This window comes from Macaca thibetana, chromosome 6, assembly GCF_024542745.1.
Source record: "Macaca thibetana thibetana isolate TM-01 chromosome 6, ASM2454274v1, whole genome shotgun sequence".
Taxonomy (NCBI): domain Eukaryota; kingdom Metazoa; phylum Chordata; class Mammalia; order Primates; family Cercopithecidae; genus Macaca; species Macaca thibetana.
In genome coordinates this window covers 106,833,697-106,849,372 of record NC_065583.1, presented here as the reverse complement: position 1 = coordinate 106,849,372, position 15,676 = coordinate 106,833,697, and the positions used below count along the sequence as shown (strand labels likewise).

Here is a 15,676-nt window from a genome sequence, read left to right as displayed (position 1 = left end):
GATGGGGGCAGGAGGCTTCAACTAGTCTTTTGCAGAGCCAGCTAGGACAGCCATCAGCTTGGAAGAAGCTAGGTGTCCATGAGGGGTTAAACTTGTGCTTTTCTGTTGCAGTACAGAAATAATATGCATATATTTCCACTTTAAATGATTTCTAAAGCAGATGTCAGCAGATGAAAAGAGGATTGAACTCCAGCTCCTTCTCTAACAGCTTTCTGTCAAAATATAACCCACGTGAGGATTTCAAAAACTAAATTCATTCTAATATAAAGTACTCTGTCTTAATATCGCATGGCGTGTGACTTGTTATATTCCCAGCTGCGAATAACCCATAAATGAAAGATTTTGTTTTGCTTAAAGAGATACTCTAATAGTCAACAAAAGTTTTACTTAGTATGCAAAATTACCTTTGTAAATATCACTAAATGGTGAAATAAAACACGTTCGGAATATCTGAAACGATCCTCCTTTGGACAGACGAGAAAAGGCACAAGTTTACAATGCCTCAAATTGTGTCTTATTCAAATAAAGACCCACACACATAATGAAGAGAAAATCTCTAATAATTTATTGACCTTCAGTTTCACATTGTGAAAAAAAAAAATAACAGTTTTACAAAACCTCAAAATGTAGTCATAGCAAACAAGTACATATGAACATGAACATTTTCCTTCAACTTATACAGTTTTGTACGTGAACCACATGGTCAATAGCCAAGAGAGGGACATTATGCGGCTCTAATCACTCTTATTCAAGACAGGTGTCAAGCCCAGAGAAAAGCGGCTACACAATTATACCAGAAGTGGAGGGCTGCCCTTTGTTATGTGTTTCTACAGCAACCAGCCCACAAAATAAGAAGAACCTTCTCTGTCTTATGCCAAGGTTTTTGTGTGTACTGTGCTGTGAATTGTATTTGCTTCAAAGTGTGGGACGTTTCACAGGGTGAGAATGGTCAAGTAGTGAGACCAAATGCCTGTATCAATTCAAAGAGCAGGAGTCCAGAAAGTTCCCTGCAGGCTGGGGGCCCAACCCTTACCACAGCTCCCTCTGGCTCACACACAGTAATTAATAGAGGATTCAAGGACAGAGCCCAACTTTGAAACAGCTGCAGAAAATCCATCCTGCCTTCAGAAGCCATGCAGTGACACATACATCTCTCTTGGCAGATTTGCATCATAAACTACAGAGCTGTAACTGCTACAATATAAACGACACTGACTATGCCCACTGGGGGACAATTAGACATTTGCATTGCTTAGAACACATCTAGGAACCAGGGACTGACTGCTGGAAAGTACTGTGATTCTTTTCTTCCAACAGCTCATTTATTTTGGCCCAACTACAGCCCACTCATTCATGGCATGGACGGACAAGCACAATTAGTCTAAAGTACTAAGGTGGAGAGAAATGTTAAGGATTTATCTGTCATTAGACAATGCAAACACGGTCACAATGTAAAAGGTTGTTATCAGTCTTAACCCCTATTTTCTAAAATACAGCAATGTGAGAAACGTGGACGAAAGCAGTTCAAGTTGCAAACTTTGGTCTTCCCCCGCACCTCGGGGGAAGCACCTATTTGAGACTAGCACTAATACCTACGACGGCACATGCTTAGTAAACAAGCACTCCAACTAGCAAAGAATGTATTCACAACTGATTTCCAACTCTGCCGGAAACCTTCTCAATAGGGGCCACTGCTTACAATTCTTTGGTGTTTGGTGGCCAAATGTGTTACTCGTGCACCAAAGAGTTTTTTAAAAAGAGATTTGCCTAAGGGTGAGCACTGAAGTATACATTGTGCCAATGTAATTATTTTCTTGGAGACCTTCTAGAACTTGCTAAATCATATAGCAAGAAGAGAAGGAGTTCGGGTCAAGAAATCTGGTGAGTTAATTTCCATCTGTGATACTTCCGTTTTTCCCATTAACTGTGGTTGTGGCAAAGCATTCTCATAAGGTAATAAATAAATAAATAAACTTTGGACAATGCCTTTACCTGTGTCCTATATACAGAACTATTCCATAGAATTTTCCAGGATTTCAAGATATTACACAAAGAAAAAAACTGTAAAGCAATTTGGTCCTTTCCAAATGTCAGCAGCTGAGACTGAATTAGGTAAATCAGATGGGAGTGGGGAGAAGGGCAGAAAGAAGCCTCCCCTTACCCCATCAGCACAACCAAACCCCATGAAATCCCATTAAAATCTGGTGAGTCTGAGAAAAGTGATCTCCACGGTTTTTCTACCTCTAGGATGTCATTTAAATTTCCATTTTGTCATCCTTCCCTGTCTTGACATTTTTAAAATCCACCCCTCCCCAACCCACCCTCCAGTTATACTCCAAATTGTAACTCAAAAGTTTTCATGTTTGTGCAGCAAAGCACATCTCAACAGCCACAAAATGTGCAAAACATACAACCATTCACACACGTCCATACATGTGAAGACAGCTGTAGGCATTGTTTCAGCATGCAGGCATCGAACAATAAATAGCTAAATCTATAACAAACTTCTTAACAGCCAAGGAAAAGTTTAAAGTCACTTATAAATAGAAAAGAACATCTACCAAATGGCTACCAACAAAGTCCCCATTGTTCGGAAACGCTCCTGGGGAGCAGACCCCTTAGAGATTAACGGAGAGTCCAGTGGTCCTCATTCTTCAGCCAGCCCAGCCAGCTTCCCTCTTGGACCCACAGTTGGGCTTTGACTCTCCAGCAGCAGCTGGTGTGGAGGCTTCAAGCTCTCTCCTCAGAGAGGTGACAACCATTTCAAATTTTACACATAAATGGTGGAGCCCATGGAAATCAAATGCTGAATATGGTACAGCAAGGGAAAAGGTCCAGCTTTTCTCTCCCTTTGAGGGGGCTGATTAACGTTGACATTAATCCACAATTACAAGACAAGGACTAGATCACAGGTTTGTTCATTCATATTTAAACCATGTGCTACTTGCACCAAAAATCCCACCCCCCCGCCCCCTTCCTTCATGTCCAGTTAGAGCATTTTCAAGGTGCAGCAGATTTTATTCGTGTCTTGCAACTTCTTTTAACTTCTTTTCCTTTTTTTCTCTTCATTAAACTTGGCCTCTCCAAAGCAGAAATCTCATATTATAGCATCGAGTGATGGAGTGAGCTGAAACAGACGAAAAAAACGAAACAAAAAAGCATGAAGGATTTGTATGATGCCATAGTTAAGATTTTTCTTTTTAGCCACAAAATTTTAAAAATTAAACTAGGTAGGGAGCTGGACAATATTGCTTCCAAAGGTCTTACATGTTCAGTAGGAACTGTGCAAAGATATTTAAAGTGCTTGCCTTAAATGCACAAGTGTGCATGTACGCATCCATGCAGATGGATGGCCTGACAAAAACAGTGGTGTCTAAAGAAGGACCTTCACTTCTTTCCTAAGTGTATATATACATTCAAATCCAAACCTATATGTCCAGATGCTATTATGAGTTGCCATCTTCTGCTTCCAACATTCATAAAATTTCTTTCTGTGGTTAAACAGAGCCACCGTAAAGTGATCACTAAAGGGTGAAAAGAAGGGAGATTCCTCTGCAAACCCTCCTTGGCCCATGTACCATGAAAGATTCCAAATTAACTTTACCATCTCGGAGGCAGACATACTAATCCTCGTATTTAAACGCATCTCTGCTATCCATTATGGCAGAAATCAGTCTCGCTTCCTTTCACATGACAACGTATCAGGCCTCAACAGCCCAAGGTTGGAGTTTATTCTCAAAGTTCATTAGTCCACACTTAGATGCCAGCAGTTACGGCATACCAGTGCTACAGAATCTACCTACATCAAGTGTGAATATCAGTTCAAAGTGCCGTAACCACAAAGCCTGCACATTTCATAGAGCTTGCATTTCCTCACACTGCTCACCCTTCCCATTTATTTATTTCTCATTTCATCTGGGGAAATTCTGCAGACGGCTTTTGTATCCTTATTGCTGTAACTCTAAGTACAGACAAAGGGAATTCTGGAGGAGCCACTCATGACTTGCATCGAATTCTTCCCACTTTGCTTTTGTGTGTTCAGAAGCCTGATTCATTTCATGAGTTGTTTCTTTTGGCTGTTTCCTAACAGTGATTCAAGCTTTCAAGGCATTCCTTAGACTATGGTGTCATTGCCCCACCTCCACTTCCTTGTAACCTATATGTCAACATTAGGCCAAAAGAATGTATCTTGTAATAATATAAAATTTCAAGACATCCCATATTCAAACAGGAAAAAAGCAATACACACCACCCCCCCCCAAAATTGCATATTCAAACAGGAAAATAAAAAAGGACACATACCAAAAAAAAAAAAAATTCTAGAGAAGAAACAAAGCAAATCAAAGCCTAAGTTAGGTTGAGGCCACACGGGCACCATGAAAACAGAGGATAATCAAAGTAATTTCCTCTCTGCCCTTCCCACCCACTGACAGAGCAGCAGGAGGCAGATAAAACCTCCTTGGTGGATGAGCTTTAAGACCTAGGGAAACTTTCTGTTAAACACTGTATTAATTCAGTTAACACCTACATTTGGAGGGCAGAGGAATTTGCAGTTTGGGACTGAGACCTACCTACCCAGCACTTTAGGGCACTTCAACCCCCTCTTAAATGTTTTAGCACTATCTTGTGTAGTAAACTTTAGACATTTTAACCAACATTCTCCCTGTCGGAAATTCAAAGAGTGGCTTTGATCAGGCGCTTATGCTGCCCTTTAAAAGCAGCAAACTTGGCCCTGTCAAATTTAGTTTTTATGTGTTTGACTCTCTCACTGGTAGCACCAAGGATGAAGAGGATGTTATTTCATGTATAAATTAACACTTTACTTGCTCTGTTTCCCAGGGACCGGAAGGGTATGATTCAGTTCAAACACCCAGGGTAGGGTGAAGTCAAGTGTTTGCCAACATGTTCACTCTGGGCTGAAAAAGGAGGAACCAAAAATGAAGTCTAAAGATAACAAGCAGATAAAAGTCAAAGAAACCTCATTTTCCTACCACACACAAAGCTAATTCCACTGCCATTATCTCACAGTGAGTTAGGGTCTAAACTGAATATTGAACACTTACTACATGCCAATCACTGGGCTAGGTATTTTCACCTCTTTTAATTCCCCTATCAATTGACCCAAGTCTGAGTTGGGACAGATCACAGGGGAATTATAGATCAAACCACTCATTTGACAGAGAAGCAATCTAAAACTCAGAAAGGTCTAGAACTTAAAACTAGGGCCAGAATACACACGTGGCTTCTCTCCTCTTTCTGCCTCAATTTCCTTATCTTGTTCCAAGGATGCCAGCCAGCCTGCCCATTGTCGTTATGTACCACCACCCTGGTAGCAATTTTTATGGCTCTTCTGTGCAAATATAGTCAGTTCTGGACTAACACCCGACTAAGTGTGCTGTTAATTGATGCTTTTGCCTAGGAGGTTCTTTAAACCTGCTTTAGAGGTGAGTCATGCATTCATATCTCAAATGAAATAACCACTTTCAGAGCATTTGTTTATTCAAGATTACTGAGATGCCAGCAAGGCTACAAAAAACCAGTTTGGTGTGGGACGTTATTAGCCCAGTTGCTCCCCAGAGGAGGTGTCTGACTGTTCCTGCTGTTTTGAAGGAGTTTCATTCCAGGAAAGCATGACATAACTCAGAACTCTGATAACTGTACGAAGGGTGGAAGAGATAACTGAAGAAGTGAAAAAAATAGCAAGCTGAAGGCTATGCGAGGTGGCTCACGCCTGTAATCCCAGCACTTTGGGAGGCTGAGGTGGGTGGATCACTTGAGGTCAGGAGTTGAAGACCAGCTTTACCAACACGGTGAAACCCCATCTCTACTAAAAATACAAAAAAGCCAGGTGTGGTGGTGGGCGCTGCAATCCAGCTACTTGGAAGGCTGAGGCAGGAGAATCGCTTGAACCCAGGAGGCGGAAGTTGCAGCGAGCCGAGATCTCGCCATTGTACCCCAGCCTGGGCAATAGAATAAGACTCTGTCTCAAAAAAAAAAAACAAATAGCAAGCTGAAATGTGAGAGTAAGGCCAAGTTTAATGATGTTTCTAAATGAGTTGTAAGGGATGGGGAAATAAAAGACCAATGAGATGAAACCCCTCTGTGCTTAGCTTGCCACTAGGCCTCTATCTCCTTTTCTCCCTTTGAAGTCCCCTTCAAAGGTGTGAAATATACAAGGGAAAACAGAGCCAAAAGTTCCCAAGTAAATGAGTTTGTTTTCATTGTAGTTCCTCCAAGGCAGTTACTTTCTTCTCTTATTATTAGTAATAAGCCCATGAATCACCAAAACAAATCAACACATTCTGTGTGCGCTGGGCTATACTTACACATGCCTAAGCAATTCCTGGGGCCAATCCTAAGAATGCTTAGCAGCAAAGCAGCCATGAGCTTTGCGAACTCTGAACTGTGTAGGCCTATTAATTATCTGAGCCAAGAGCATTATATACTCTTAAATACACAGACAACTATTATGTACTCAGATATATGACGCAGAAACACAACTTTGACAATAGCCTTGACAATAGGGGCAGCCTGACTAAGTCTGAAAGGCCATAGTTTTGGAAGTTTAGGTGGCTCAGTGTTATCTGCACAAATTTCTGCTACATACATGCAGCCTTTTACAAAGACAGATATAGATTTATCTTTAAAGGTAATAAATGCCCTAAAGGGTGCTACTTTTTAAGGAAAACATTTAAAATAAGCTAACAATTTTGGAGAGAATAAACTAGGAATGAATTTGGGCAATACATTTTTTAAACCCTATTCATTCCACAAAGGGTTTGAGGAAGCAAAATTTGAATAGAAATGAAGTATCACCTGGGATGACATTGGTGTCACGGATGTGAAGCTCAGGTTTATTCAGTGGCAGTGCAACACGATGCTCCAGCGCAGATGTCTGGAGCCAGACCCCCTGCATTGACTTCCTGACCAGCTCCACCACTTACTAAGCTCTGCTCACTCGGCAGCTTAGCCTCCTTAATGCATGAAGTTTTTTCATCTATAAAACGAAGCTAGTAATAATTCCCCACAGAGTTGTTGTGAGGATAGAATGAGACGATCTTGGGAAACCACGTGGCACCGCTGCAAGCACACAGTGAGGGCTCAATAAACATTAGCTGGCATTCTCAACAGAGGTCAGGGGTTCTCAACCTGGTTGTTCATTGGAATCATCCGGAAACTTTCTAAAAATACTGATGCTTGGACCCCACCCCAGACCAAATGAAACTAAGTCTCTGGTATGGGCAGTTTTTAAAAAGCTCTTCAGGGTTGGGCGCGGTGGCTCACGCCTGTAATCCCAGCACTTTGGGAGGCTGGGGTGGGCAGATCATGAGGTCAGGAGATCAAGACCATCCTGGCTAACATGGTGAAACCCCGTCTCTACTAAAAATACAAAAAATTATCTGGGCATGGTGATGGGCGCCTGTATCCCAGCTACTCGGGAGGCTGAGGCAGGAGAACGGCGTGAACCCGGGAGGCGGAGCTTGCAGTGAGCCAAAATCATGCCACTGCACTCCAGCCTGGGTGACAGAGCGAGACTCCGTCTCAAAAAATAATAATAATAAAATAAACAAAAAGCTCTTCAGGAGATTCTGAGGCTCAGTAAAAGCTGAGAACCACTGGCTAATGCCATTGGGGGGCTGAGGCTGTGGTCAACACAAGTTGGTAGGTTCTAGGGGTACCAGCTCTCTTATTTTTACAGCTTTGGTAGTACCTCTGCAGCACAGTCTCTGTGGATCAGATCTCACCCCATGTACTGAACTTACGCAATAGCCTCATTATATGCAGACTTGCATCTATAGCTAAACTTCTTACCTCGTGCTCACTCTCTTTAGAATGTACTGCATTTAAGAAGGCAGATGTTTCCAGGTGCTGACAAATGCAGTAGGAATCAGCGAGTACGGGACGGTGGTGATGCTGTTCCACACATCTAATGTTGGATCGTAGCAGTCCAAAGTCTTGCATCGCTGAATGCCAAAGTATCCTCCAACCACGTAGAGTTTGTTTCCGGAGGCTACAGCATGGCAGCTCATGCGCTTTGCTGTCACATCTCCCACCTTGGTCCACTGGTAAGTCTCACTGTTGAATTTATAAGCAGAGCAGGCAGAGAATTCTGTATCACCCCCCATAATAAAAATCTGGTTCCCCAGCACAGCTGCTGCTGTGTAACGCCAGGGCTGGGGACAGGTGGCCGGTACAGTCCACCTGTTTTCACACTGATCGTAACACTGAACTTTGGGGAGCTTGTCATGACTGACACTGGTACCTCCAAAAGCAAACAACTTGAGCTTGGCACTCACTACTGCGGCGTTGCTAACGCCTTCTCGGAGTGGGGCCACCATGGTCCATTTGTTGGTTGTGGGGTCATAATGTTCTACCTGCTTTAGAGAGACTGAAGGGGAGGCCGGGAGGCAGCCAGTTGCGGCCGTGTGCCCCCCAACCACATATAGGCAGTGCTTCAGTTCAGCAGAGCCATGGCCAAACCTGGCCACCAGCATGGGGGCAGCTTTGGACCACTCCTCGTGCAGGGTATCATAAACCCAGACATCTTTCGAGACCCCATTTTCAGACCCCCGCCCCCCAGTAATGTATACTTTGCAGCCAATCGCACATGCACTAAACTCTTTTCTTGGGCTGGGAATGTCAGCCTTGGGAATGATTTCTTTGGCCTTCTGGTCTACCAGATACAACTTGTCACACATGAAAGTCTGTCCTCCCAGAAGGAAGAGGGCATGGCCGGTTTTCCGAGGTCGGGCACAGAGGCTGGTTACCACACCGTCATTCTGCAGGATTTTCAGTTTGCACCTGATGGCCTCTTCCACAATTTCCTTACTCTTTCTCTGCTTGGTGATGAGTTCCTCCATGGCCACATTCTCCATGAGATAGATGGCTGGCAGAAGTGCCAGCCTTACTGTCTGCAACAGTTCTGGGAGGTAGCAATAGCGCTTCTTCAGGTCATAGCTGATCCAGTTAATTGCAGACTCGTACACAAGCCTTTCATCTTCTGTCTCCAGCTCTTCACTGGACAAGAGTTGCACTACCATGTCCTGGGGCAGCTGGAGGAAATCTTCATTCTTCCTGATGGTTTGGAAGTTGCTGAGACACATTCTCCAAGATAGTTCGTACAGCTTGGTGCACTGGTGCGCGTCAGACAGCAGCAGCATGCCCAGGCAGTTGGTGGGATGCAGGTTCTTTTCCAGAAACTCTGCACATGCATCCCGGATGTCTTGAAACTCCAGCATGTCACCAGCTTCCAGGAGCGATTCTGCATTTTCTTCATTGATGATGACCCGGGAGGAGTACGCATAGTCAAGCAGCAGCTCCAAGACTTCTGGGTGGATGGAATTGTCGAAGTTGACCTCACTGTCCTGGCTCTCTTTCAGGCCACCACTGAACATGGCCTCAAAGTAGCGACTGCACGCAGCCAGCACTGCCCGGTGGCAAGGGAAGGTCCTATTTCCGGCATGGAGAAGGACGTCAGTGAAGAGACGCTGCTGGCGTAAAAGATTCAGGTGAGTAAGGACGCTGTCAGCGTACGAGGACTTGTGAAACAGATAGATGTTAATGGAGCCGCTGCTGGCCCTGGACTTGCGGTTCTCATGCACGCTGACTGACATTTTGTTTCCACTCCTAAAAATAATAATAATAATAAATTGAAAATGATGCTCCTGATGTTCAGAACAGCAGAACGAAAGCAACAATGGTTTGGGACAAAAAACAGAACGCTTTGTAGTTGACCATGCCACCTACTATTCTAGAATAGTGTATGGCCATTCCAGGACAAAGCCAGAGACAGCTACCCAGAAGGAAAGATATTCACTGTAATACTGTTGAGCTATTTGAACTCTGCACCATTTAAAAAAAAAAAATCACTGCATAAAAAGCAGGTTCATCTTGGAAAACCTGATTGCCAACTTTCAGGCCATTGAAGTCTTTTAGAATATAAGTCAGCAAAAGCCAAGAGGAGTGAGGTCTCATTCTCACAGCTCCCTGTCGTAGTCCAGCTGATTCACTGCAGGCCACTTAAAATGCCAGGTCTCCTGCTCTCATAATGCCAGGATGGGCACTGGCTTTCATGCCTCATGCAACATAAAGCCATGTGTAAAACAAACACCTAATAATTAATTCCATTAAGAATTCCTTTGGTAAGACCCAATCTCCCGGCACATACAGTAAATGGGAAATGTAAGGCCAACTTCTGCAACGATCAGACCTTTATTTAAATGTTACAGATAATGTATTTCATTTTATACATATTTTTGAGACCAAGTCTCGCTCTGTCACCCAGGCTTGAGCGCAGTGGTGCAATCACAGTTCACTGCAGCCTCGAACTCCTGGACTCAAGTGATCCTCCTGCCTCGGCCTTCCGAGTAGCTGGCACTAAAGGTGTGCACCACCAAACCCAGATAATTTTTTGTATTTTTTGTAGAGACAGGGTCTCAAACTCCTGCTCCTCCCACCTCGGCATCCCAAGTTAAAGGTTAATTTCTAACCACACAGCTCTACCACTGAGGAGTCCTAAAAGCACCCCAATTTGAATACCCATATATTGATCAGCAAGCCTTTAGTCAAAGCACAGAATAAATTCTGGCCATAATCACCAACTACCTGTCTTGCTCTGGACAGCTTCCAATGTGAGGATTTGGCACATAAAAAGAAGAATATTTTGAGTAGCATACTCATGACTGCTGTTTTCTGTTCTTCCCGCTTTATATCAATTCTTGGAAAACCATTTGCAAGAACAAAAGATCCACCCCTGTCTTTTGATTAAATAGTGCATCACCAGGACTGTTCCTATATATCTGCAAATGCTGGCACCTGCATAGAGGGAGTTCAAAATGCAAACACTGCTTTATTTAAATAAAAAAATACGTGTCTGTGTGTGTGTGTGTGTGTGTATTTTGCCAGCTGTTGTTCATTTAGGACCACCCCAGAATTTATTTGCTGACTACAGTGCTTTCCTCAGTATCTACAATGAAATTATAGTAGAATCTAATGCTATCTTTTGGCTTTCTTCAGTAAGAAAACAGTAGGCTAGAGACATAGGAAATGCTTGTCATCCATCTTCAAAAACTGAATCACATGCCTTCATCCTTTTCTTTCATACCACCCCGCTGTTACTTCAAAGGAATGAAGTCCTCAAGAAGCTGCCTGTCCAAGGATTCCTAAGGAAGCTGTTTATCCCGTTGTTTATCCCCAGAGGGTAAAACTGTGTGGCTGGTTACAGTATCTGTTCCAGACACAGAACAGCCAGTCCTGAAAGCGCAGCTGAAACTCTGTTTCCTTTAACCATTCAGATATTTTTAAATTTACATTCTAAGAATTATTAATAAATGCAAATGAATGATTTGCCACAGATTCATGGGCTAAAATACTAACTTGCACCTCCCCAACCAGATGTGAGCCCCGCTGTGAGACTGCACAGAAAACCACAAAGGCAGGGGCAGGACACATATACCTCACGCCATTAGGTGATGCAACTAGTTTTCTTTCCTTTTTGGAATGTAATTTTTTTATGATGAGTAAACATGGCTTAGTGGAAGAAAGGAAGCAACAAAGTCCTAGAGCTACAGTGTTAGGAAGACTTTACAAAGCACCCAGTAATCTCCACAGTGACTTGGGATATAAAAAATGGTGAGGAGCCAGCCTCACTCCCACCTCAGGCTAAGTGTCTACTGTCTACTCCATTCTAACCAATGCCCAGTGTTCTGGAAAATGACCATGTGAACCTAGGGGAATGCATCAGGTTTCCAAAGGGTTAAAACATCCATTAGCATTCTCAATGCTCCACCACTGTAGTTGTTATTTTAATTAGTACATTCAGTCTGAAGTATTTGGAGGAAGACTTTAAGTCTAAACCTGGATAGACTGTCTACATCCTCCTATGAAGCTACTGCCTCTCAGGCTAAGAGCAAATGCTGCCCTGACTGAAGGAATAATGAGGTTCCCTGAAACTAGGTGCACAGACACCAAAATGCTTACACGTTGAGCTGGAATCATGCTGGGCCCAGAACACATTTCCCTGAACATTAGATTCAGGATGGTGCAAAACAACATTCACAACCAGACCTACAGCTAAGAAAACAATTTGTTTAGAAGACCTTAGGATATAGGATCTACATCTCTCCGCATCCTGTGTTTATGCTCCTGTATGTTCCAGGCTGGCCCAACAAGCCAGAAGGAAGAGCCTAGCCTGTCATCTTGGATACCATCCAGATGGAAAAGCACGTCACAGCCAAAATCACAATCAACATTCTTGCAAAAATGTTTGATTAAAATAAAAAGTAAACTTGGAAACCCAAGGGGAAATACTTGCTTTCTGGTTTAAAAGTGTGCAAACTTCAAAATATCAGCAGAAACCACGTATACAAGTCACTGAACACACCTTCAACATAAAATGAATCATCTTTCCAGCATTTTTAAGCCCCCAGAGAAATCACATTTGCATATCAAGTAAGTGGCCAAGAAAATGCACACTTATACTTAACCTGCGTCTACAAAGAAGACAGAGAAAAGGGCTATTACTGTGAACATCAAAAGGGCTTCAGTTACAGTAACTTCAGTTCACTTCATGCTCCTAATTCAGGCTCTCTGCCTCCAATGCTTAGCGTCCCGCACGCTTCTCCAGGTTTTGAACCTGATCTCAATCCAATCAAAAGAGAAACTAGGCAGATTTTTTTCTGGGCATTTATATTACCGGTAACAACAGAACATTATAAAGATCTTGTTAACAAAAGTAGCTTCTTGCCAGAGTCTTTTTATTAACACTTGCAAAGCTATTTAACAAGCTGGCCATGCCTGTGTGACACCAAACTGCATGTGGATAAATTCAATGTTTCATCTCCCCGCCCACCAATTCCTGTCCTTTGTAACTAATAATGTTAACAAGACAGATCAAGAAACTAGTTTTTCAGAAAACAGTTTTCATTCATTCTCTATAAGACATTTCCGCCGCAGTGAACATGCCCTCTCTCAGGGTGTCTGTGCGTGGCCCCAACTTTCCTCTGAGCCGGGAAGGATGCAACGTGGGCCAACGATTCCGCGCGCTCCGCCCTGGAGGCTGCGGGGAGCGACGCAGCGCGACATTCACCCCCAGGAAAGCGCTGCTTTCCGCGGAGGAGAGAGGCTGACTGTATCCTTAGCTCTGCTCCTCGCTTCCCCAGCGGCTCGCCCCGGACATTGCACCGCCGGTCGACCTCTCTGGCGATGCCCGGCTCCTGCCTGCTGTGGAAGGGCAGCGGCGGGCACCATGGTCTCCGCACCTAGAAGAGTTCCCCCTGGCCTCAAGTGGAAGCTGCCGGCTGCCCGGAGCACGCTCACCCCTCGCGAACACACCCCTGCAGCCGAAGCAGCCCCTGAAGCCGGCAGCGCCTGCAACAGGTCCGGGGCAGTGGGGGAAACTTACAGCAGTGGCGACTGGCCGCAACGCACAACTGAGTTCTAGCGTCGGTCACGGGCAAGGAGGCGACGAATCGGTCGTCTCAGCCCCGGGAAGCGGTGGCGAATGCCCCGGAGAAAGGAGCGCCAGCCGGGGAGAGGACTGCGCCCCGAACGATGGCTCGCGGACTGGCTACCGCTGGCGTTCGCCTCTGCCTCTTGTCCCCACGCCGCGCACCCGGCGTCCAGGACCCGCAGAGCGTCTACCGGAGCGCGTCACCGGAGCGGAGAGCAAGCCTGCCACTGCAGGCGCCGCGGAAGGAGGCGGGCTGTGTGCTCGGGGGAGGGAGCTAGAAAGCGCCTTGTGCGCCGGCTGCCGCCAGGCGTCTGGACCCGGTCTCCGCAGCGCCACCGCCGCACCGCCTCCTCTCCGGCTGCCAGAGCAGTCTGCGCCCCGCCGCGGTGCGCCCCGCTATAAGTGGCGCGGCGGGGAGGGGAGGGGGCGCGTATGCAAAGAGACCGACACCGGGGGAGGGAGGAAGCGCATTAGCGCGGCCCGTGGTGTAGGAGAAGGAAGAGGAGGAGAAGGAGTGGGAGGAGGAGAGGAGCTGGGGAAGAGCGTGTCGGGGGAGTTAATCGGGAGAGGAAGCGGGAGAGGGGGGCTGCGGGGACTGCAGAGAGACAAAGCGGACGCGCTGTCTCAGCCGCTGGCAGCTGCAACCCCGGGAACCGAGAATAAAATAAGTTTTCCCGGGTTCGAGTGTGTCTGCGCCTCTCTGAGCCAGCCTGGTTAATGGACAGTCCCGGATCTGAGGGACGCACCTCAGGGGAGCGCAGCCCGGCGTTGTACGCTCGGTGATGCCAGAGCCCGCGCGATGCTCTAAAAAGGGCAGCAAGGGGCGAGCTGGATATCCACAGGACAGGCCCTGGGCACGCATAGATAGCTCCTTGGGTAGGACGCCCAGAGTGGGGAGAGATAGTGGCAATGGAAGGGCAAAAGTCTGAAAGCTTTGGGGACACTCGGGTTGAGCAAGCCAGGACTTTTAAGTTTCTTACTGGCAGAGAGCCAAAGAGACTCCAGCCCCAGGCATTTCCCATGTGTCCTCCCTCCCCATTCCCCAGCGGGTGCGGCACCTCCGGCTGGACTCTGCCCTAAGCCAGGCGACTGCAGCGGCAGCCGGGGTGCAGTTCTGCGGGGCGCGCACCACGTGCTTTTCAGCCAATCGCCGCGGCCGCTTGATTCAAAGTGAACTCCTCAAAGCAGCAGCCACGCCGCTTCCTCTCCTAGCGATAAAGCCTCCATCACCCTCTCCTGTTTTTTATCGCTCGGTGGTGGTAGTTTGGAGTTCAGTAAAGAAATGGCTCAGCGCACACACACGTTTAATAGCCCCGCGTGCCAGGAGAAAGGAAAGCGATTCGAAAAATAATCTCGCGTGGTGATCACTTTTACGAATCCCATTTATCTTTGCAACTAGAGACTTGTCTTTCCACTGGGAGCTAAAATGTCTGTTTTTTATTCGGTGTTTGGAATTAAGTGTATAAAGGAACGGGATAGATGACCGGTCCAGCTCCCTTGTTTTACAGGTGGGAAACCGAGGCCCAGGGAGATGTGAGTTGCCTGGCTCGTAGTCACTTAGCAACAGTGTCCCAGCTCTGCAGCTCGAGAGTGAGGGCCCCACGACAGAGTTAATTCCATCCCCGGGTCCGCGCGTCCCCGAGCGCCCGCGCTTCGCCTCCCAGCTTGTTTTAAAACACTAGGTGCAGGAGCGGTTTAAACTGGCTACGGAGGACCCACCGTGGTGCTTCCAGAGTCCAGACTGCTGAAACCAAGACTGTCAGTTCTTCACTCTAATTTCACTTTCCTTTACCCTTGTTCCCTCCTGGTATTTGCGCCGAGAAATTTCGCTCCTTGCAAACAAAGAAAGACAGTGCCCTCTGAAGTCCTTTGTTAGCATTAACTCGGCAGCCTCACCACGAACCTTTCAATATATATATTTTTAATGCAGAGTCAGTCTCGGCTTGAGGCTGCTTCACAGACACAGCCCGGATCAATTCATGGCAAGAACCGCGAATGGAGAGTCAGGGGAGCTGCGAGGTTACAGAGCGCGGGCAAGCAGCACCCAGGTTCTGAAGCGAAGACCAGACAGATGGAAACTCTGCAGACTCCAGAGATAGGTGCTGAAAAGATGGGAGGTGGAAATGTGTAACTATTGCACATGTGTCTTTTTAAAACATGTTTCTGTGGCCTGTAGCAAGGTGTGGGGGAGCTCATCAAGGCAGCCACTAACGCACCTTTTAGACA

General features: G+C 45.9%; 1 protein-coding gene across 1 annotated transcript; it reads right to left on the bottom strand.

Annotated features, from left to right (window-relative positions):
- Positions 1–542: 542 nt before the first annotated feature.
- Positions 543–13,823, bottom strand: ENC1 (ectodermal-neural cortex 1). Its single transcript, XM_050793513.1, has 3 exons — positions 13,403–13,823; positions 7,813–9,627; positions 543–3,127 (listed from the first exon to the last, which is right to left on the bottom strand). Exon 2 carries the CDS (start codon positions 9,612–9,614, stop codon positions 7,845–7,847), a length of 1,770 nt encoding a protein of 589 aa, XP_050649470.1. The 5' UTR covers positions 9,615–9,627; positions 13,403–13,823; the 3' UTR covers positions 543–3,127; positions 7,813–7,844.
- Positions 13,824–15,676: the final 1,853 nt, after the last annotated feature.

Excerpts from the sequence above, each read along its gene's own strand:
- ENC1 (XM_050793513.1), bottom strand. The coding sequence starts at position 9,614 with ATGTCAGTCAGCGTGCATGAGAACCGCAAGTCCAGGGCCAGCAGCGGC.